At 51.7% G+C, this 21,430-nt stretch overlaps 1 protein-coding gene across 1 annotated transcript; it reads left to right on the plus strand.

The window, feature by feature from the left end:
- Window positions 1-2,549: 2,549 nt before the first annotated feature.
- PDPN (podoplanin) lies at window positions 2,550-20,473 on the plus strand. The gene is made up of 4 exons (XM_056864945.1): window positions 2,550-2,624; window positions 13,872-13,939; window positions 15,783-15,897; window positions 20,351-20,473. The coding sequence occupies exons 1-4, from the start codon at window positions 2,555-2,557 to the stop codon at window positions 20,464-20,466; spliced, it is 369 nt and encodes a 122-aa protein (XP_056720923.1). The 5' UTR covers window positions 2,550-2,554; the 3' UTR covers window positions 20,467-20,473.
- The last annotated feature ends 957 nt before the right edge of the window (window positions 20,474-21,430 follow it).

Here is a 21,430-nt window from a genome sequence, read left to right on the forward strand (position 1 = left end):
GGAGGAGGAGGAAGAGAAGGAGAAGGAGGAGGAGGAGGAGGAGGAGGAGTCACTGGGGGGTGCGAGGTAGTTGTGAAATTCCTGCATTGTGCAGGGGGTTGGACTAGATGACCCTGGTGGTCCCTTCCAATTCTATGATAAGAAGAAAAAGATGAGTTGGTTTTTATACCCCACATTTTCTGTACTTTAAGGTGTCTGAAAGCGGCTTACAATCACCTTCCCCTCCCTTCCCCACAACAGGCACCTTATGAGGTAGGTGGGGCTGAGAGAGTTGTGACTGGCCCAAGGTCACCCAGCTGGCTTCATGTGGAGGTGTGAGGAAACCAACCTGGATCACCAGAATAGAGTCCGTAGCTCATGTGGAGGAGCAGGGAATCAAACCCGGTCCTCCAGATTAGAGTCTGCCTCTCTTAACCACTACACCACACTAATGCCACAGACTCAACCCTCCAAAGCATCCCTTTTCTCCAGGGGAACTGATCTCTGTAGACTGGAGATGAGGTGCAATTACGGATGCCAGAAATAAGTAAGTAAATAAATATATAAACATTTAAAAATAAACCTCCTTTTCCCAAGGAACTCAGGGTAGACCCCCCCCCCCCGTCCCACTGTTTGATCCTCACAACAACTTTACGAAGTAGGTTAGGCTGAGAGTCGGTGACTGTCCCAAGGGTGAGTTCATGAACGAGTGGGGATTTGAACTCGTGTCTCTCGAACCCAAGCCCAGCACTTTGCCCTCTACACCACACTGGCTTTATCGGTGAAGGTCACTTTCTGGAGCGTGCTCTTAGATGGGTTTAGACCATCTGCAGTTCACTGTGGACTGACGAATCCATCTCGACAGGTATATTCTTGCCAGGTTAGCAGCTTGTCAGGCTGCATCTGTGAAGCCACTGAAGACTGCTTGATTTTAACCCTCTGGCAGTTCCCGTTTAGCTGTGACACGTGAAAGGAGAGGCTCCTCTTTGAGCAGGGCGCCTGTCAGAGCCAGATACAGGTGGTGGCGGGAGATCTCCCACGATTACAACTGATCTCCAGGCGACAGAGATCAGTTCCTCTGGACAAAATGGCCGCTTTGGCAATTGGACTCTATGGCATTGAAGGCCCTCCCCTCCCCAAACCCCGCCCTCCTCAGGCTCCACCCCAAAAATCTCCAGGTATTTCCCAACCCGTAGCTGGCAACCCTACGCCTTAAAGGAAAAGAAAATCGCAGTATAAAAAACTAGTTGTTGGTGTTCTACTTCTCATAGAATCATAGCGTTGGAAGGGACCACCAGGGTCATCTAGTCCAACCCCCTGCACAATGCAGGAAACTCACAACTATCGCCCCCACACACCCCCAGTGACCCCTACTCAATGTCCTCCTCCTCCTCCTCCTCCTCCTCCAGAGACTTGATCTAAGCATGCCAAGTCAACCTAAGTGGGGCTTAAAATGCACAAATATAAAGTGTTGTAAGTAAGGTGTGCACCTGGTCGCCAGTCAGCAAACTTGTGGCTCCCTCTGGTGGCGGCTTTAGTGGTTGACATTCTAGCTTGTCTCAAGGCGTAAACCGAATTGGAAAGAAAAGGCTTTGTCCTTGAGACCTCTGCCTGGAGAGCCGCTGCCGGTCTGAGTAAGCAATACTGACTTTGACAGACCAAGGGTCTGATTCAGTATAAGGCAGCTTCATGTGTTCATGTGATCTCTTTCGCCTGGAGATCAGTTGTAATAGCAGGAGATCTCCAGTCACCACCCGGAGGCTGGCAACCCTCCTGACAAGGCAGTTTCCTGTGTTCGAGCTCTCTTTCCCATCTGAGTCCAATGAGGGCAGCAGATGTTCAGAACTGTTAGAAATCCAATAAAGGGAGTCCTGATGTTTAACCCAACTACTGCAGTAAATGAAGGTGAAAATAAAAGACAGCCAAATGGACATAGAGAGTTGCAGGGTGTGTGTGTGTGTGTGTGTGCGGGGAGCTTGGGGTAGCCCCTTTCTAACATGAATCATGCTCAGTTGTTCTCCGGGATGTATTTTTCACTCTGAAGCCACACGCCTGCCTCCGCATCCCCCAAAAAACTACTGAGCAACAGCCAAAAAAAGAAACAAAAGTTTGCTTTCCTGCAGGAAATATGTCATGCCTTGCCCTGGCTCTGTACAGGTCTTTTGCTTCTTAGGAAAGGAGGGTGCCACATCTTTGCCGCCCCCCTGAATCCGCCTTCCTCCCTTCACTATATATAACCGAGCATCTCCTAAAACATCCTGTAACTCTAAACCTGCGATCATATTTTTATGGGTGACCCGAGTGCAGAGGGCGGGCCTTCTCTTCGCTGCTGGACCACTTGGAATACCTACCCTGGCGTCAGTTGGGGAAAAATGCCCAGTCTCTTCTGATTCGTTTCTCTTCAGCTTTTAAGCTGTTATTTACTTGTGGGGGGAAGAAAGCCGCCTTTTCAGCTTCCGCTGGGGGAAGGAGACCTGAAAACTCTTTTTGGGGGGAAAAGAATTCATCGAGTTGGCAACATTGGATTGTTCCAGCTGGGGATTTTAAATATATTTCTTTTGAAGAATTTGCAAAGATGTTTCTTAAAATCCAGCTCCTCTTTTTGCTGATTGGGAGTTTGTCTTTTCAGGGGATCGCTGAGGAAGGTAAGAAAAAGGTTATCTTGTCCTATTGATAGAAATGGATGGACGGGAGATCAGGGTTGTGCATTTCAGCGGTTGTTCATCTCAGTTTCCCTCTTTGCTTGAGTTTTTAGCATTGTGACAGCAGAAGTTCAGCAAGGTGTTAATCTGGGCTGCTAAGTACTGGGTTTTCAACAGCAAAAAGCCCCCAGGGAAGCCAATTATGACATGCATCAGAAAGCCAAAGGGGGGGAAAGGTAGGATTGTTGCAGGAAAGCAAAATAGTACCAACTTCACTTATTTTGTAATACTATGGAGTGATTGGCTGACATTTCATTGTGGGAATTTGTATCAGACATGAGGAGGAGGAGGAGGAGGAGAAGAAGAAGAAGAAAGAAGAAGAAGAGGGGTCTATATGTCGATTTTCTCTACCTTTTAAGGAGAATCAAATCGGCTTCCAACCTCCTTCCCTTCCTCTCCCTACAACAGACACTTTATAAGATAGGTGAGGCCGAGAGAGTTCTAAGAGAACCGTGACTAGCTCAAGGTCAACCAGCAGGCTTCATGTGTAGGAGTGGGGAGAGAGATGAGAGGGTTCCCCCTTCTGCCAGAAAGCTAAAAGAGGTATGAAAAAAGCTTCTTTTTTGCAGTATGTATACCCCCTCCTCTCACACCCCCACCGCCTGATTCACATTACAAAATCCGTGTGGCAGACACAAGCACTGGCATCACCATTCCAATCTGAAATGGCTCTGGGGGGCTGCTATTTGCCCCCCACCCCGGGGAGACTTATGCACCCCATGGACTACATGTGATTTCCCCCCCTACAGTACAACTAGCAGATCCCTGGGGTTGTTTCAGGTCCTGAAAATGGTGTTGGAGAGAAACCAGGAGCCGCCTCTGCCTGCACACTGTGTTCCTGATCAGAACGGCACACCTGGATATTAAGTTCTCAGCATGGACCACATCTGACAACCTTTGAAGAGCAGTTGCTGGTGGAAGCAGTGGGGAGGCTATGACCTCCATGTCCTCCTTGGGAGCTTTCTAAAGGCATCTGGTGCCTCAGGGTGGGAAACAGGATGGTGGACCCGATGTACCATTGGTCTGGTCCAGCTGGGCTCTTCTGATCTCCAGCCTCAGTCTTCTCAACGGCCTTTGCTAGCTGGGGAGGATTTTAGCCTGGAAATTATTTGGGGAGGGACTGTGTCTCAGTGGTAGAGCCTCTGCTTGGTGTGTAGAAGGTCCCAGGTTCAATCCCCGGCATCTCCAGTTCAAGGGACTAGGTAAGTAGGTGATGTGAAAGACCCCTGCCTGAGACCCCGGAGAGCCGCTACCAGTCTGAGTAGACAATACTGACTTGATGGACCAAGGGTCTGATTCAGTATAAGGCAGCTTCATGTGTTCACATGCTAATATGTCCATAGCACGAGACTTGCACGTGGTTGAGTAGGGAATTCACAGCTTGATCTACCGAGTTGTGCTGCATCAGACTTTGAAGGTGAACGTTGGAAACCCGTTCGCCTGCATATTCAACGTCTGACTCAAAGTTCTGATTGTGAGCTGTTTATGAATAGATAAATTTAGATACGATTAAACTTTGTTGCCAGCTTGGTGGCAACAGTTCCTGATCTTCTGAGGTTAGGTGGGTAACCACTGGAGACAGGGGCTTTTCTGTTTTGGCACCTCACCTCTGGAACTCCCACCTCACAGCTGTTTGCTTTGCTTGTTGGCAGCCAAGCACGTTGGGGTTTTGGTGTCAGGAGAACATGTCCCTATTTTCCTGGGCATTTGAAAATTATTAAGGTTTTTAATGGAATTTGCTCTGCTGGGGAGGGGTCTATGCTTTCTGTTTTACTCTCTGCTTTTAAGCATTTGCTTTTTGAAGGCAGTTTTGATCGCACCATTTGTTTGAATTCTGCAGCATGGGTGGTTTGAATTTTATTTTTTTTATTTACATTTTATTTAAAATTCACTTCTGGGGATTTTAACTTCCACAGCTTTGGTGAGGTTTAAAAAAAACTTAGAAAGCAGTATAAAAATGTCTTTCAATCAATAAATCTATGAACACATGAACACATGAAGCTGCCTTATACTGAATCAGACCCTTGGTCCATCAAAGTCAGTATTGTCTGCTCAGACCGGAAGTGATTCTCCGGGGTCTCAGGCAGGGGTCTTTCACATCACCTACTTGCCTAGTCCCTTTAACTGGAGATGCCGGGGACTGAACCTGGGACCTTCTGCATGCCAAGTAGATGCTCTACCACTGAGCCACAGCCCCACCTCACAAACCATGACTCCTCCCTTAATAAAAGCTGCCTTATACTGAGTCAGACCATTAATCTATAAAGGCCAGAATTGTCTACTCAGACAGGCAGCGGCTCTCCAGGGTCTCAGGTAGAGGTCTTTCACAACCTGCTTCCTGGTCCTTTTACCTGGAGATGCTGGGGATGGAACCCGGGACCTGCTGCATGGCAAGCAGATGCTCGACCATTGAGCCACTGCTGCTGCCCAGAAAAATGTGTGCACGTGATGCTGCCATATACTGAATCACATCCCCTCCTTCCTGATCTTTTCATCTGGGACCTTCTGCATGCCTGCTGCTGAGGCAAGCCCCCACCCCCAGTATTATGGGTTGCCCTTTCCGATGCAGAATGTTTTCAATCTGCCCTTGGTGCATGGCACGGAGTGGGCAAAACAACCCGGTTGCCAAGTTTACCAGCTGGATTGCCCCTTGGCCTGGACTTCAATAGAGGTAACATGAGAGCCGTGAAAGGCTTAGAAGTGGAATGCACACCGTCAGATTTTAGCATCTCACACTGCAGCGCATCGCCGCATCTACATCAGCACTGGGGGGTGGGTGGGAAATACCAGTGGGGTGGCGGGGGGTGAAGAAGAGGCAAGCTGGTTAGAAAGTGAAGTCCTCTACAGAACAGCGCAGACAACCTTGGAGCCTGCTTAGAAATGAGGGACGTTTGCAGAGCGGAACGTTTTAAACGTTGGCATGCCATGCTGCAAAGCTGAATCCCCTCCATATGTTCAGGATGGAGTTAGAAAGCTAGTGTGGTGTAGTGGTTAAGAGCAGTGGACTCTAACTGAACTCAGGTTGTGAGCAGAGCTTGGGCTGCAGTACTCCAGTCTACCACCCTTCGCCATGGGGCTCTTATGTTAACACCCTAGAGGCGCCTTTAGATAAATTAGGACATGGCTTTATAGGATTGTTTTATAGGGCTGTTTAATTGAACACATGAACACATAAAGCTGCCTTATACTGAATCAGACCCTTGGTCCATCAAAGTCAGTATTGTCTACTCAGACCGGCAGCGGCTCTCCAGGGTCTCAGAGACAGGGGTCTTTCACATCACCTTCCTGCCTAGTCCCTTTAACCAGAGATGCTGGGGATTGAACTGGGGAACTTCTGCATACCAAGCAGATGCTATACCACTGAGCCATGGCCCCTCCCCTAATTGCAGTTTTCAGGTTCTTATCAATGTAACAGGAGATGCCAGGGATTGAACCTGGGACCTTCTGCATGCCAAGCAGATGCTCTACCACTGAGCCACAGCCCCTCCCCTAATTGCTGTTTTCAGGTTTTTATTTTTGTAACAGGATGTTTATATTCCTTTGTAAGCTGTTCTGAGCCTGGCCTTGACCGGGGAGGGTGGGATAGTAAGTTGAAATAATAAATAAATATAAATCTATAATACAGCGCATGCATAGACAGAAAGGGCAGCTTCTCTTTGCATGCACGCTAAGAGTAAAAGCCGGATAGCTATGTAAAGTTGCTCTCAGCGGCAGAGAGGTTTCCTCCCCGACGCTGACCTTTGACTCATCCCTCCCAACGGTGCTCAGCTTATGTTTCCTGTCCCTAGCTCTCTTGGTCCACTGCCCATGATCCTGGCCTTGACACCTGTTGTATCCAGGAGACCAAGCTCTAACATCGGGAGACAGCAGTGTGTGGCAGATGCAGAGTTTTCATGGAGAGATAAGGGAGGTGTAGGGTTGCCAACCTCCAGGTAGTAGCTGGAGATCTCCTGCTATTACAACTGATCTCCAGCCGATAGTGATCAGTTCACCTGGAGAAAATGGACGCTTTGGCCATTGGACTCTATGGCATTGAAGTCCCTCCCCTCCCCAAACGCCGTCCTCCTCAGGCTCTGCCCCAAAAACCTCCCGCCAGTGGCAAAGAGGGACGTGGCAACCCTATTCATCAGATACAAGTAGGAACGGAGGTCCTACTTGTATCTGACAAAGGGAGCTTCAACGCTCGAAAGCTTACACCCTGAAAATCTTGTCCGTCACTAAGGTGCTATTGGACTCAAATCAAGCTAATGTGCGTTGAAATTGCCCAATGAACAGAGCTTGCGAAGACTGAAGCTTCCTGGCTGACCGAGTTCACCGCACAGCCTCGCAAATCCTTCACTCGTCACTCTCCAGATGATGACATTTTTGGACAGGAAGAGGTCAAACAAAACAATGCCATTTGGAAACCTGAGGTGCAGAAAGATTGCTCGAAATCCACAAGGGATATGAAAGACGAAAGGCTTATGATGTGGTGAAAAGAGCGGAAAGTCACAGATGGTGTTTGTAAGGTTTTAGAAATCCTCCTTGTCTTTTAAGTTTGAGGTGCCCAGTGTATTTACCCAGTGGCTCAGTGGTAGAGCATCTGCTTGGCATGCAGAAGGTTCCAGGTTCAATCCCTGGCATCTCCAGTTAAAGGGACTAAGTGGGTAGGTGATGGGAAAGACCTCTGCCTGAGACCCTGGAGAGGGGCTGCCAGACTGAGTAGACAATACTGACTTTGATGGACCGAGGTTCTGATTCAGTATAAGGCAGCTTCATGTGTTCCACATATAAATTCATATTAGATTACTGGGCAAACAAGGATCCAGCTTGTTAAGTCCGCGTGGGGAGGACACACGAGGTCGAGACGGAGTTCCAACAACAACACAGCTTTATTGATTTCAGCAATAACAGATGGAACTGGGGAACTAGACAACCTGGCCCTGCTTATATGCTCCCCTGGTCCCAGGTGGCCGCTCCCCCCCTGATCCGTGATAGGGGGAAAACAACCCCCAGGTCACCAATAGCATGACCTGGCTTAGGGCCAATAGAATGTGTTGGCTGTGGCCAATCATGCGAGCAGGGCTTAGGATCCTTCGCCCAGGACTCAAGCTCCTGGGCTTCCTTCGCTATGGTCTTAACTGATGCCCATACATTACACCCCTCCCCCCTAAGTCCAAACACTCACGAGCACACAAAGTCTTTCAGGTGGCGGGGTCGTGTTCGTAACCGCTGCGACCTACGCGGTACCGGAACTGGTGTTGTGGGTGGTGGGGCCGCGTCTGTGGCAGCAGTCGGCCCGGGGTCGCAGGAGGTGGGAGAAACGGCTTCCAGGAGCTCTCTGTGCATGCCGGCAGACAGGCGCTCCTTGCTCGGCTCGCTCTCCCCTGGGGTGGCTTGTTCCGGCACTCTGGGAAGCTCTGGAGCTTCTGTGGCAGCGGCGCGGTCGGGCTCGTCAGCCAGTCGGCGGCGCAGCTGATCGATGTGTCGCCGGAGGACTCGACCCTCGGGGGTGGCAACCCGATAGGATACTGGGCCGGTTGCGTCCTGCACGGTAGCCGGAATCCTGGCTGGGCCCATTCCATAGTTACGGGCATAGACGGGGGCATCCTGCTCTACGACCCGTGGGGTTGCTGGTTCTTCTCGGTGGCGAGGGCGTTCTGGCGCAAGGTCGGGGTGTAGCCGGTCAAGTGGCGTTTTTGGCCGGCGGCCCATGAGGAGCTCCGCGGGGCTTTTTCCGGTGGTGGAGTTGGGCGTGGTGTGCTGGTACAGGAGGAATTCTGCCAGCCCCCTGTCCCAGTCGTTGTGCTCAATGCGCCGCATCGCTTCCTTGGTCGTGCGGACCATTCTCTCTGCCTGTCCGTTAGTGGCAGGGTGGAACGGGGCCGAGGTCGTGTGGCGGATTCCATTTTTGGCCAGGAACTCTTGGAACTCCGCGGACGTGAATTGGGCCCCGTTGTCGGAGACCACCGTGTCTGGCAACCCATGGGTGGCAAAAAGCTTCCGCAGTTCTCGAACCACCACTCGCGAGGTCATAGAGCATACATCAGAAACCTCCAGCCACTTGGAGTAGGAGTCCACCACGATCAGGAAAGTTTTGCCCTGGAACGGGCCGGCGAAGTCGATGTGGAGGCGGGACCAGGGCTTGTGGGTGGACTCCCAATGGTGGGTCGGGGCTCGCGGCATCTCGGGCCGCGACTCTTGGCACGGCTGGCAGCGGCTCACCCACTCTTCCACAGCAGCGTCTATGCCCGGCCACCACACATAGCTCCTCGCCAGGGCCTTCATGCGCACTATGCCTGGGTGGCAGGCATGCAGGGCGTCCAGGACCTTGGTGCGCAGTTTGGCTGGAACCACGACGCGGTTCCCCCAGAGCAGACACCCCTTGTTCAGCGAGAGTTCATGCTGCCGCGTGAAAAAGGGCTTGAATTCGCCCTCCGGCCTGGCCGCCGGCCACCCCTTCCCCACCCAGTTCAAAACGCGGGCGAGGGTGCGGTCCTTCGCAGTGTGAGCCGCAATGTCCGAGGCATGCAAAGGCGGTTCAGGCAGGGTCTCCAGCAGCATGACGTTGTAGGCCGGGGACGGGTCCGGGTCGGAGTCCTTGAGCGGCAAACGGCTGAGTGCGTCAGCGTTCGCGATGCTGGACCCGGGGCGGTGCAGTAGCCGGAAATCGTAGGCGTTGAGAAAAATCGACCACCGGAGCATGCGGGGGGACAGGATTTGTGGTGTCTGACGATCCGGCACGAACAACCCCAAAAGTGGCTTGTGGTCGGTGATGATGGAGAAGGGGCGGCCATAAACGTAGTTGTGGAACTTCTTCACGCCGGCCACGACGGCGAGCGCCTCCCGGTCGATTTGCGCGTAGTTCCTCTCTGCAGCGGAGAGGGTCCGGGAGTAAAAGGCAATCGGGGCCTCCCGACCGCCTGGCAGCTGGTGGCTCAGAACCGCTCCGACACCGTAGGGCGAGGCATCGCATGTTAACACAACGGGAAGCTTCTCATCGAAATGGACGAGCAAGCTGGAGGGAGACAGGAGGTCTTTGGTAGCCTCGAACGCCCGTTGATGCGACTTACCCCACGCCCACGGGGAGGATTTGTCCAAGAGCCGGTGGAGCGGCTCAGCAACCGACGCCTTGTTAGGGAGGAAGGCGTGGTAAAAGTTCAGCAGGCCGAGGAACGACTGGAGCTCCTGTTTGCTTTGGGGCGGCGGGGCGTTGTGGATCGCCTTGATCTTGTCGGGCGTGGGATGGATGCCCTCTGCGTCGATCAAGTAGCCCAGGAACTCCACCTGCGGCAGGCCCAGCTGGCACTTCTCTCGCTTGACCGTCAACCCGGCATCTCGGAAACAGCGGAGCACCCGGCGGACGCGATCCAGGAGCTCGTCCTCGGAGCTTGCGGCAATCAAGACGTCATCGAAGTACGGGACGACGCCAGGCAAGCCCTTCAGGAGGTCTTCCATCAAATTCTGGAAGATGCCCGGGGCCGTGCTGACCCCGAACTGTAGGCGCGTCACCCGGAAGGCACCCCGGTGAGTGACAATCGTCTGCGCCTCAGCCGACTCGGGGTCCACGGGCAGCTGCTGGTAAGCCTGAGCGAGGTCCAGTTTGGCAAACACCTGACCCCCAGCAAGGGAGGCCAGGAGGTGGCTGACAACGGGCACGGGGTAGGCGTGCGGCCGCAGCGCAGTATTAATAGTACATTTGTAGTCCGCGCAGATGCGGACGTCCCCGTTGGGCTTGAGCGGCGTCACAATTGGGGTCTCCCAGGGGGCGTTGGGGACCGGTACCAGTACCCCCTGAGCGACGAGACGGTCAAGCTCCGCGTCGATCCGGGGCTTGAGGGCGAAGGGGACGCGGCGAGGCTTGAGGCGGATGGGTGCAGCGGCGGGGTCGACGTGCAGGCGGACCGGCGGCCCCTTGTAGCAGCCCAGTGGGCCCTTCCACACGTCCTCGAACTCCGCCCAAACGTCGTCGAGGGCGGCCTGGCTGATGTGGTGGATGCCGCCGATGTGAAGGCCGAGCGCCGGAAACCAGTCGAGCCCCAGGAGGCTCGCGCGAGGCCCCTCGACCACGATGAGGCGGAGGCGCCCGGAACGGGCCCGGAATTGAACGGGTACGCGGGCCTCCCCCCGGACCGGCACCCGGCGCCGCTGATAGTCCCAAATGGTGACGCGGGATGGACGCAGCTCGGGGAGGGAGGCAGAGCGACGGCCCAGGTCGCGGTACGTGTCCATCGATATAATGGAGAGAGCCGACCCGGAGTCCACTTCCATCTCGCAAGGCGCACCGCCGATCTTGACGACGATGGCGACCTTGTCTGCCCCGTGCACCTTGTGGAGGGAGACGCTGTGCAGCTCGGTATCGCGGCGACCCCGGCGGCCGCTGGTGGGCTCGTCAGCGTCCAAGTCGTGGGTGGGGCGCGGGGCGCCGTCTTTCCTGGCTGGGCGCGAGGACCGACCCTTCGGCGCCGAGCGACAGACTTTGGCAATGTGGCCGACCCTGCCGCAAGCCCGGCAAGAGGCGTCGCGGAACCGGCAGGAGTGGCGGTCGTGTCGCTCGCCACAGCTCGCGCAAGGTCGGTCTGTGGTGCCCCGAGCCCGGCGCCCCCGAGAGGCCCCGCGGTCGCTCAGTTTGTGAGCCTCGTCCTCGTCGCTGGAGGCTGCATCGCTGGCGCTCTCGTGGTGGACTGGAACCGGATCGCGGGGAATCGGTGTGGCCCGGTCACCCAGACGTCCGGGCCGGGCGGAGGATTCGGCCGCGGTGGCTTCCTCGATGGCTGCGGTCAGCGCGAGGTCCTTCTTGGCGAGGAGCCGGCTCCGCAACTTGTCGCTCAGCAGGCCAAACACGAAGCGGTCGCACAGCCGGTCGTTGAGGTCTGGGAACTCGCAGGAACGGGCGGCCGTGCGTAGAGCGGCAATGTATGCAGCTGCCGATTCCCCTGGTCCCTGGTCCCGCAGGTGGAACGCCAAGCGGCGAGTGGCCCGAGTTGGCTGGGGGTTGAAATGGCTCCCCAGCGCCGCCATGATCGCCGGAAATGGCGTCTCCTCCAGTTCGGCGGGAGCCAGCAGGGACTGAGCGAGGTCGAAGGTCTGGGCCCCGCACACGCTGAGGAAGGCGGAGCGCTTCTTCCCGACATCGGTGATATCGTTGGCGTCGAGGTAGAAGGCCAGCCGGCTCGCGTAGCTCTTCCAGCCGCCCGGTTTGGTGGGGTCGAATTCTTCCAGAGACCCCCGGGTAGCCATGTCAGCGAAGTGTTGCGTCTCAGGTGTGTCGTAGTGAATTCAGCAAGGGCAAGCCGGCCTGCCTACCGGGCACCGTGAAGTCGCGGCGACTCGCAGGAGATTTCAGCGAGAGTGATTTCGGTAGCAAGCCGGACTGCCTACCAGCCTTCGTCGCCACTGTTAAGTCCGCGTGGGGAGGACACACGAGGTCGAGACGGAGTTCCAACAACAACACAGCTTTATTGATTTCAGCAATAACAGATGGAACTGGGGAACTAGACAACCTGGCCCTGCTTATATGCTCCCCTGGTCCCAGGTGGCCGCTCCCCCCCTGATCCGTGATAGGGGGAAAACAACCCCCAGGTCACCAATAGCATGACCTGGCTTAGGGCCAATAGAATGTGTTGGCTGTGGCCAATCATGCGAGCAGGGCTTAGGATCCTTCGCCCAGGACTCAAGCTCCTGGGCTTCCTTCGCTATGGTCTTAACTGATGCCCATACATTACACAGCTGTCTGAACTTTCACCTTTCACCTGCCAGGCAGTGGTTCACAGAGTCAGATAGAAAGCCAATTTCCCTATTTAATGAATCGGCATTTAGGGTTATTAATGAATTACTCATGACTAAACACTGCATACTGAACAATATAAAACATTTATTATCACATTGCTCCATGTATTTAAAGTAGAAGAAGATGAAGAAGAGTTGGCTTTTGTATGCCAACTTTCTCTGCCACTTAAGGAAGAATCAAACCGGCTTACAATCACCTTCCCTCCCCCTCCCCACAACAGACACCCTGTGAGGTAGGTGGGGCTGAGAGAGTGTGACTAGCCCAAGGTCACCCAGCTGGCTTCATGTGTAGGAGTGGGGAAACAAATCCAGTTCATCAGATTAGCCTCTGCCGCTCATGTGGAGGAGTGGGGAATCAAACCCGGCTCTCCAGATCATACTCCACCGCTCCAAACCACTGCTCTTAACCACTACACCATGCTGGACAATGTTATTTGAATTGGGAGAGAGTTGGCGTGGTCTAGTGGTTAAGGTGTCAGACCAGGATCTGGGAAACCCAGGTTCGAATCCCCACTCTGCCGGGGAAGCTTGCTGGGTGACCTTGGGCCAGTCACACACACTCAGCCTCAACCCTGGCAAGTATTTGGATGGGAGACCTCCAAGGAAGACCAGGGGCATGACACGGAGGCAGGCAATGGCAAACCACCTCTGAACATCTCTTGCCTCGAAAACCCTACAACGTCACCTTAAATCAGTTGTGAATTGATGACAAAACACACACACACACACACACGTTTGAATTGGGGAGGGAGAAAGGTCCCAAGACTATACTTTGCCCCAGAGTATCTCTCTGCAATCCCGTTGACAACTGCCAAATTATTTTAATTTCTATTTGCTTGATGCTGCTAAATTGTCTTTATTTAGATGAACCCACAATAGCTGAATCGAATCACTCTAATGTGAACACAAGAACAAATGAAGCTGCCTTATACTAAATCAGCCCCTCGGTCCAGCAAAGTCAGTATTGTCTACTCAGTCCAGCAGCGGCTCTCCAGGCAGAGGCCTTTCACATCAACTACTCACCTAGTCCCTTTAACTGGAGATGCCGGGGACTGGGACCTTCTGCATGCCAAGCAGATGCTCTACCACTGAGCCACAGCCCCTCTCCTGTGATTTTATATGCTGTTGTTACTGATAATCCAAAGATCTTTTCTGTGCCATTTCATCCCATTCCCTTCCGGCTTTTGTCCGCATGGATTTTTTTGGGGTTTTGGGGGCACAGCTTGAGGAGGGCAGGGTTTGGGGAGGGGAGGGTCTTCAATACGCATGGATCCTGGGCTCAAAATGGACCTCTCTCTCTTTTGTCTGCAGAAAAACTGGCAGGAACCAACCCAATTTGTCTGCCATTTTTAATGGTTTGTAATGCACTGTTGTCTATTTGACTCTCTTGTTTACTCATCAGTCACTCTTATTTTTGCCCAGCAAGTACAGTTTTACTGGAAGATGAAACGGCGACAGGAGACGGTGATGGCTCAGGACCACCAACTCTGGTAGGCGTCATTCTGGGCTGATTTATGAAGTGCATTTCTCCCGTATTCAAAATAGGATATAAGTAGGGTTGCCAGGTCCCTCTTCACCACCGGCAGGAGGTTTTTGGGGCACAGCCTGAGGAGGGCAGGGTTTGGGGAGGGGAGGGTCTTCAATGCCATAGAGTCCAATTGGCAAAGCTGCCACTTTCTCCAGGGGAACTGATCTCTATCGGCTGGAGCTCAGTTGTAATAGCAGGAGATCTCCAGCTAGTACCTGGAGGCTGGCAACCCTAGATGTAAGAGAGGTGTCCATTGGACTATGCAGGCCTTCCTGTATGAAACCAGCCTAGACCAGGTGGTAGGAAGAAGAAGCTAGGTTCTTCCATGCCCGCTTTCGGCCTTTCCCGGTTACCGCAGAAGGCAGATTAACTGGCTAGTTTATATATATTTCAAAGGAAAACATCCATTGCTGTTTAATTTCAGTCAATCTGGGATCTTTGGGGTTTGTTTGTTTCCCAGATAATCTAGCCTAACTCAGGTCGTTTATGCATGGGAGTTTTATCTGAGGTTCGTTCCTCGCTGGACCCACACTTTCCTGTTGGGAATCTATGCACCATCAGTCTCCAAGCCCAAATCAAGTCCCTGCCCCTTCAAATGCTGCTTTGTAATTGGCTTACTTTGTAGAGCTTACTGTGAGAGAAAATCCCCCCAAAAAACCCAATTGCTGCATTAAAAAGCATTTTAAGAACAAAAAACAGAAAACGGAGCAATCTGAAGGGAGGGGGAGAAATCGGTATTAAAAAGCCTTTCTTCTGCTCAGAAAGAGCTCAGAGGAAGCAGGAAGTATTTGAATCCCCGTCTCTTTACATGCTGCTTGGTAATTGGCTATGTGCTTTCTGTGAGAGAAACCAGGCTTGCGTGTCCCGTGCTTTGCCTTATACACAGGAATTTCACCCTGGCTGAGCATAGAGGAGAAGGAAGAATCAGGTTAATAGAGGGATGGGAAGTCCCGGGATTTGTGAGGGCTGGCAGCAAGGTCATCTCTAATGGACGGAAAACTCATGCATCACTCCAAGGAACAACTGAGACTGATGGAGGGGACAGGACGTGAGTGAATTTACCCATGCATAAACAACCAATGGCTTCAATCCTAAAAGCACTTTCTGTGTTTTTAGCCTGTAAGGAGAGTCAGCGTGGTGTAGTGGTTAAGAGTGGTGGTTTGGAGTGGTGGACTCTGATCTGGAGAATCCGGGTTTGATTCCCCACTCCTCCACACGAGCAGCGGAGGCTAATCTGGTGAAGTGGATTTGTTTCCCCACTCCTACACACAAAGCCAGCTGGGTGACCTTGGGCTAGTCACAGTTCTCTTAGAGCTCTCTCAGCTCCACCTACCTCACAGGGTGTCTGTTGTGCGGAGGAGAAGGGAAGGTGATAGTAAGCTGGTTTGATTCTCCCTTAAGTAGTAAAGAAAGTTGGGATATAAAAACCAACTCTTCTCCTCCTCCTCCTCCTCTTCCTCCTCCGGTATAAGCCCAGATGAATAAAATAGGACTTACTTCCCAGTACGCTTGCTTAGGACTGGCCCCTAAATCTGTGCCTCCTCTTTTACACCGTAAAATATTTAGTCTGTACATTTGGGCTTTCCTTCATGCCTTGAAACATCTTCACTGTTCGCTCATGTCTCTATTTCCTAGAAGTCTGCTGTTTCCTTAAAAAGTTTGCGTCACTGATTTTAGAATCAAGAACAATCTCATCCTGGAATATATTGCAGTCTTAGGGTTTCTCCTTTAACTTAAAAAGGAAATAGGCCTTACCTTTGTTTCTGTTTGTTCCCCCTACATGGCCAACCTCTCCATGCCTGCAGTTGCCTACAAAACAACAGAACATAACAGAAGAATTAATGACCACAGAAAGGGCCATGTCAGCTAGTGAAGATAGCGAAAACTCGACAGATCCAGAAGTCCCTGGAAATTCTGAAGGTATTTGGGGGAGGAGGAACATCTTCTTTCCTTTCATTCTACCTGCCATTTTGTTCATCCATCACATTTCTATACTCCCTCCAAGGAGCACAGGGTGGGTGTGATCCCATTTCCTACCCCACAATAACACCGTGACATAACTGAGGCTGAGACAGAAAAAGAGGCCCAGTCTGCCCTTTCTTGAACTAATCTGTGCTACAGTAACCTCAAGACTTGACTGCTGTAACGCGCCCCACATGGGGCATCCCTTGAAGTCAACATGGAAACATCAACCCAGCAGCTAGACTGCTGATGGGAGTTAAATGTTCTGCAATATCACTTGAGTTTTTAAAATTGTGATGTTGCCTGCCGGTTTGCTTCCATTAGGGATACAAGGTACGGGTGTTAATCTGTAAAAGCCCTTCCCATCCTGGGACCCTCGTATCTGTAAGTAGGGTTGCCAGGACCCTCTTCACCACGGGAGGTTTTTGGGGCAGAGCCTGAGGAGGGCAGGGTTTGGAGAGCAGAGGGACTTCAATGCCATAGAGTCCAATTGCCAAAGCAGCCATTTTCTCCAGGTGATCTGATCTCTATCGGTTGGAGATCAGTTGTAATAGCAGGAGATCTCCAGCCACCACCTGGAGGTTGGCAACCTACTGATGGCTCGCCATGGCAGCCGTGCATTCACACGGTGTGCTGCATCTGTGGCACTCGTTAGTCAGCAATGACTCGGCAGGAAACAACCTCCACTCCACAGCGACTGCCCGAGAGGACCTCTGCTTCATCAGGAAATAGGACGTGATGCCACCCTCCTCGGGTTACACGAGAGAGCAGAAGCTCATTAGCATGCCAAGAGGGTCAAACAAGGATGCCGGTAACCTAAGAAGACCACTTAATCACACGGTACCATCCTCTGGAGTAATTTCAGACAAGCGGCTGGCCCGTGGGTTCCTTCGGTCCGAACTGACTGGGTCACGATGGAATCGGGGAAGCACTGATGAGGCGAACGAAGACTTTATGGGAGGCCTCTTTGGCTGGAAGGCTAATTTGGGAAGTTAAATGATACGTTCTTGTCGCATTAGCTTTGCAAGTGACAATGTGCGATCTGCCGGTATGAAATCTCCACTTCAGTTTGCCCAAATGTAAGCTGGGCACGGAGGACCGGTTTGGTACAGAGGTCTGTCGAATTTTGAGTTAGGAGACCGGGCTTCAAGTCTCCATTTGGGCCATGCAGCTCCTTAGTAGGGTTTCCAGGTCCCTCTTGACCACTGGCGGGAGGTTTTGGGGGTGGAGCCTGAGGAGGGCGGGGTTTGGGGAGGGGAGGGACTTTAATGCCATAGAGTCCAATTGCCAAAGGGCCATTTTCTCCAGGGGAACTGATCTCTGTCGGCTGGAGATCAGTTGTAATAGCGGGAGATATCCAGCTAGTACCTGGAGGTTGGCAACCCTACTCCCTAGTGATTTGAAAAAGTTAAAGGTAGTCCCTGTGTAAGCAAAGGGCCAGTATTGACCCATGGATTGGGAAATACCTGGAGATTTTGGGGGTGGAGCTTGAGGAGGGGTTTGGGGGAGGGGTTTGGGGAAGAGTTTGGGGAGGGACCTTAACAAGTTACAAAGCCATGGAGTCCACCCTCCAAAGCAGAACTTTTCTCCAGGGGAACTGATCTCTGTAGTCTGGGGATCTCCAGTCACCACCTGGAGGTTGGCAACCGAAACCTACCCCTCATAGCTTGAATTAAGGACCTTGGTTTCCTCATTCACTATAGGTCACAATTCCTGAGCATGACCCAGTTTCGGCAGATATACTTTTATGTGGTCTCTGTGCTGCTCTATTGAATTTGCTTCTCAAGTCTCACGCTGTATTTTCCATAATTAGATGTTTACCGTACCCATCTATCAGCAGTTGGCAATGATTCTCCCCCACTATGAATGGACAGATTATTCTTTCTTTGGTTCTGCATGCTGCCCTCTCCTTGTAACTTCTCTCTACTACCCAACCCTTTTCTGTAGCTGGATAAAGTATACATTCAGAAGCTTGGTGGACACACCATGCATCTAAAGAAGCAAGTTCTGACTCACAAAAGCCTTTGCTGGAATAAATGTTGGAGTCCTATTTCATTTTGCTACACTATCAAATTGTTACATTACAGCCTGCCTGGATAATGCCCAATATGATGTTTCAGTCCGTTCAGGGGAACTGATCTCCATAGTCTGGAGATAACTCGAGATCTCCAGGCCGCACCTGGAGGCTGGCAACCCTAAACATGACCCAGATACCAGAAGGGCCATATCTGCTGATTCTGCATTTACATTTGCCTGATGAACTCCTGCATTCCAAGCATTTGGGGGGTCAAGAGCTACGGTGGTGTAGTGGTTAAGAGCGGTGGGCAGACTCTAATCTGGAGGACCGGGTTTGATTCTCCACTCCACATGAGCGGCAGACTCTGATCTGGAGAACCAGATTAGATGCTCCACCAAATGCAGTCTGCTGGGTGACCTTGGGCTAGTCACAGTCCTCTCTGAACTTTCTCAGCCCCACCTCCCTCTAGAGTTGCCAACCTCCAGGTACTAGCTGGAGATCTCCTGCTATTACCACTGATCTCCAGCCAATAGAGATCAGTTCACCTGGAGAAAATGGCCACTTTGGCCATGGGATGGCATTGAAGTCCCTTCCCACCCCAAACCCCGACCTCCTCAAGCTCCGCCCCAAAAGTCTCCTGCTGATGGCAAAGAGGGACTTGGCAACCCTACCTACCTCACAAAGTGCTTGTTGTGTGTGTACTGGGGTGTGTGTGTGGTTGTAAGCCACTTGGAGACTCCTTTGGGTAGAGAAAACAGAGTATAAAAACCAACTCTTCTTTATATGATCGGGGCTAGGGAGTTTAATCTTGGCCTGCTCTAATCTCAATTGAAATCCAGTCCAAGTTAAATTCAGAATCAGGGACGCCGGCTAGGGCTGACTCTAGAAAGTGGTGAGATCAGACCCTTGTAGGGACCCACCGCAACTGGCAAAGAGCCGGCTGACCCGACCGTTCTCATTTTGCACTGGGCACCTGAGAAGGTCAGAGGCAGCGTCAAAGAATTCTTGCCCCTTGCAAGCTCAGAGGGCAAGCAAAGAAATGGAAAGGCCGATTCGGGAAAAGCGGCAGGCCTTTGGTGTTCTGCAGACTTCGCAGAGCAAATGGGAATCAGGTTCCCAAAACAACAACAACAGTAATCCCAAATGTAGATGCAAGAGCCCCCTACGAAACAGAGGGAAGCTGCTGCCAGCAAAAACAAAACTGGTGGCATCAGCCAGCGTGGTGTAGTGGTTAAGAGCTGCGGACTCTAATCTGGAGAACCATGTTTGATTCCCCACTCCTCCACATGAGTGGTGGACTCTAATCTGGTGAACTGGATTTGTTTCCCCACTCCTACACATGAAGCCAGCTGGGTGACCTTGGGCTAGTCACCGTTCTCTCAGAAATCTCTCCGCCCCACCTACCTCATGAGGTGCCTGTGGTGGGGAGGGGAAGGGGTTGTGATTGTAAGCCGCTTTGAAACTCCTTTCGGGGAGAAAATAGTTAACCCTCCCCACCACCACGTACACATCTTTCCCCAGTACTATGGCCCCGATCGAAACTGAGTGGCTGCTTCAGGAGAAATTTAATGATTTTCTCCTGTTAGATCTCCTGTGACTAGCTTTCCTGGTTGAAACGTATCACCAAAGCAACCGCTCAGTAGGGTTGCCAGGTCCTCTTCGCCACCGCCAGACGCTTTTTGGGACAGAACCTGAGAAGAGTGGGTTTGGGAAGGAGGAACTTCAATGCCGTAAAGTCAAATTGCCAAAGCAGCCATTTCCTCCAGGTGAACTGCTGTGTATCGGCTGGAGATCAGTTGTAATAGCAGGAGATCTCCAGCTAGTACCTGGAGGTTATGTAGACACTTCTGTGTACTGACTAGTTAAACCCAAAAACACACAGAAAATCACTCTCATGAAAATAATCCAAAATATAGTGGGAAACAAATTACAAAATACAATAGTACCATAGATTCAACGTCAAAATTCCAAAGATGGTGTTTCAGCGTATGTTACAGTCATATATATTAACAAGGTAAGCATACACTCAATCATAATTCTCGTGCTAGTACCATTAAAACATTTTTATCTTTTTAAAATATCATTAAACAATTTTTATCTTTTTTTCAGGAACAACATTCTTTGCTTTCAAGCAAAAAAAGATAAAAATTGTTTAATGATATTTTAAAAAGATAAAAATGGTTTAATGGTATCAGCACAAGAATTACAATTGAGTGTATGCTTACCTTGTGTAACATATGCTGAAACACCATCTTTGGAATTTTGACGTTGAATCTATGGTACTATTGTATTTTGTAATTTGTTTCCCATTATATTTTGGGTTATTTTCATGAGAGTACCTGGAGGTTGGCCAACCCTACCACTCAACTTGGCTGTCTTTCTCGTACCCTTTAGATAGTCTGGAAACAGCTGCACTGGTTGGGATCATCATTGGGATCATTGTCGCAATCGGCGTGGTCACCGGAATCATCATCACCGTCGCGAAGAGAATGTCGGGCAGGTACTCGTAAGTACGATCCAAGGTAGACGTTACAGCAATTGGGAGACAGGCCTAAGGTGGGCCGGCTGCAAGTTTTTATGGGCCTTTGGGCACAGGGGTTCAGGTAGGGTTACCACCAGGACCCTCTTCACCACCGGCGAGAGGTTTTGGGGCAGAGCCTGAGGAGGGCGGGGTTTGGGGAGGGACTGCAATGCCATAGAGTCCAATGGCCAAAGCGGCTGTTTTCTCCAGGTGTGCTGATCTCTATTGGTAGGGTTGCCAGGTCCCTCTTTGCCACCAGCGGGAGATTTTTGGGGCGGAGCCTGAAGAGGGCGGGGTTTGGGAGGGGAGGGACTTCAATGCCATAGAGTTCAATTGCCAAAGCGGCCATTTTTCTCCTGGTGATCTGATCTCTATTGTCTGGAGATCAGTTGAATTAGCAGGAGATCTCCTGCTACTACCTGGCAGTTGGCATCCCTATCTATTGGCTGGAGATCAATTGCAATAGCAGGAGACCTCCAGCTGGTACCTGGAGGTTGGCAACCCTAGGTTCATGTTTCCTGCCAGCACTGATCTTTTCTCCCTAGGGTTGCCAACCTCCAGGTAGGGCCTGGAGATCTCCCAGAATTTTGACTGATCTTCAGACTACAGAGATCAATTCCCCTGGAGGGTGTTTCGCATTATACCCTGCTGAGGTCCTGCTTTTCCCCAAACCCCACCCTCTCCAGGTTCCACACCAAAAATCCCCAGGAATTTCCCAACCTGGAGTTGGATACCTCACTTCTCCCTAGGGTTGCCAGGTCCCTCTTTGCCACCTGTGGGAGGTTTTGGGGGGCAGAGCCTGAGTAGGCGGGGTTTGCAAAAGGGAGGGAGTTTAATGCCATAGAGTCCAATTGCCAAAGTGGCCATTGCCAAATGCCGTAGAGTCCAATTGCCAAAGCGCCCCCAAAATCTGTAGGTATTTCCCAATCTGGAGCTGGCAACCCTAGTAAGAC

The sequence above is a fragment of the Euleptes europaea genome, chromosome 19 (genome assembly GCF_029931775.1).
Source record: "Euleptes europaea isolate rEulEur1 chromosome 19, rEulEur1.hap1, whole genome shotgun sequence".
Taxonomy (NCBI): domain Eukaryota; kingdom Metazoa; phylum Chordata; class Lepidosauria; order Squamata; family Sphaerodactylidae; genus Euleptes; species Euleptes europaea.

Bases quoted from the DNA above. Each gene is read 5' to 3' on its own strand.
- PDPN (XM_056864945.1), top strand. From the start codon at position 2,555: ATGTTTCTTAAAATCCAGCTCCTCTTTTTGCTGATTGGGAGTTTGTCT. The intron at 2,625-13,871 runs GTAAGAAAAAGG...ATTTTTGCCCAG, and splicing joins TCAGGGGATCGCTGAGGAAG to CAAGTACAGTTTTACTGGAA. The intron at 15,898-20,350 runs GTATTTGGGGGA...CGTACCCTTTAG, and splicing joins AGTCCCTGGAAATTCTGAAG to ATAGTCTGGAAACAGCTGCA.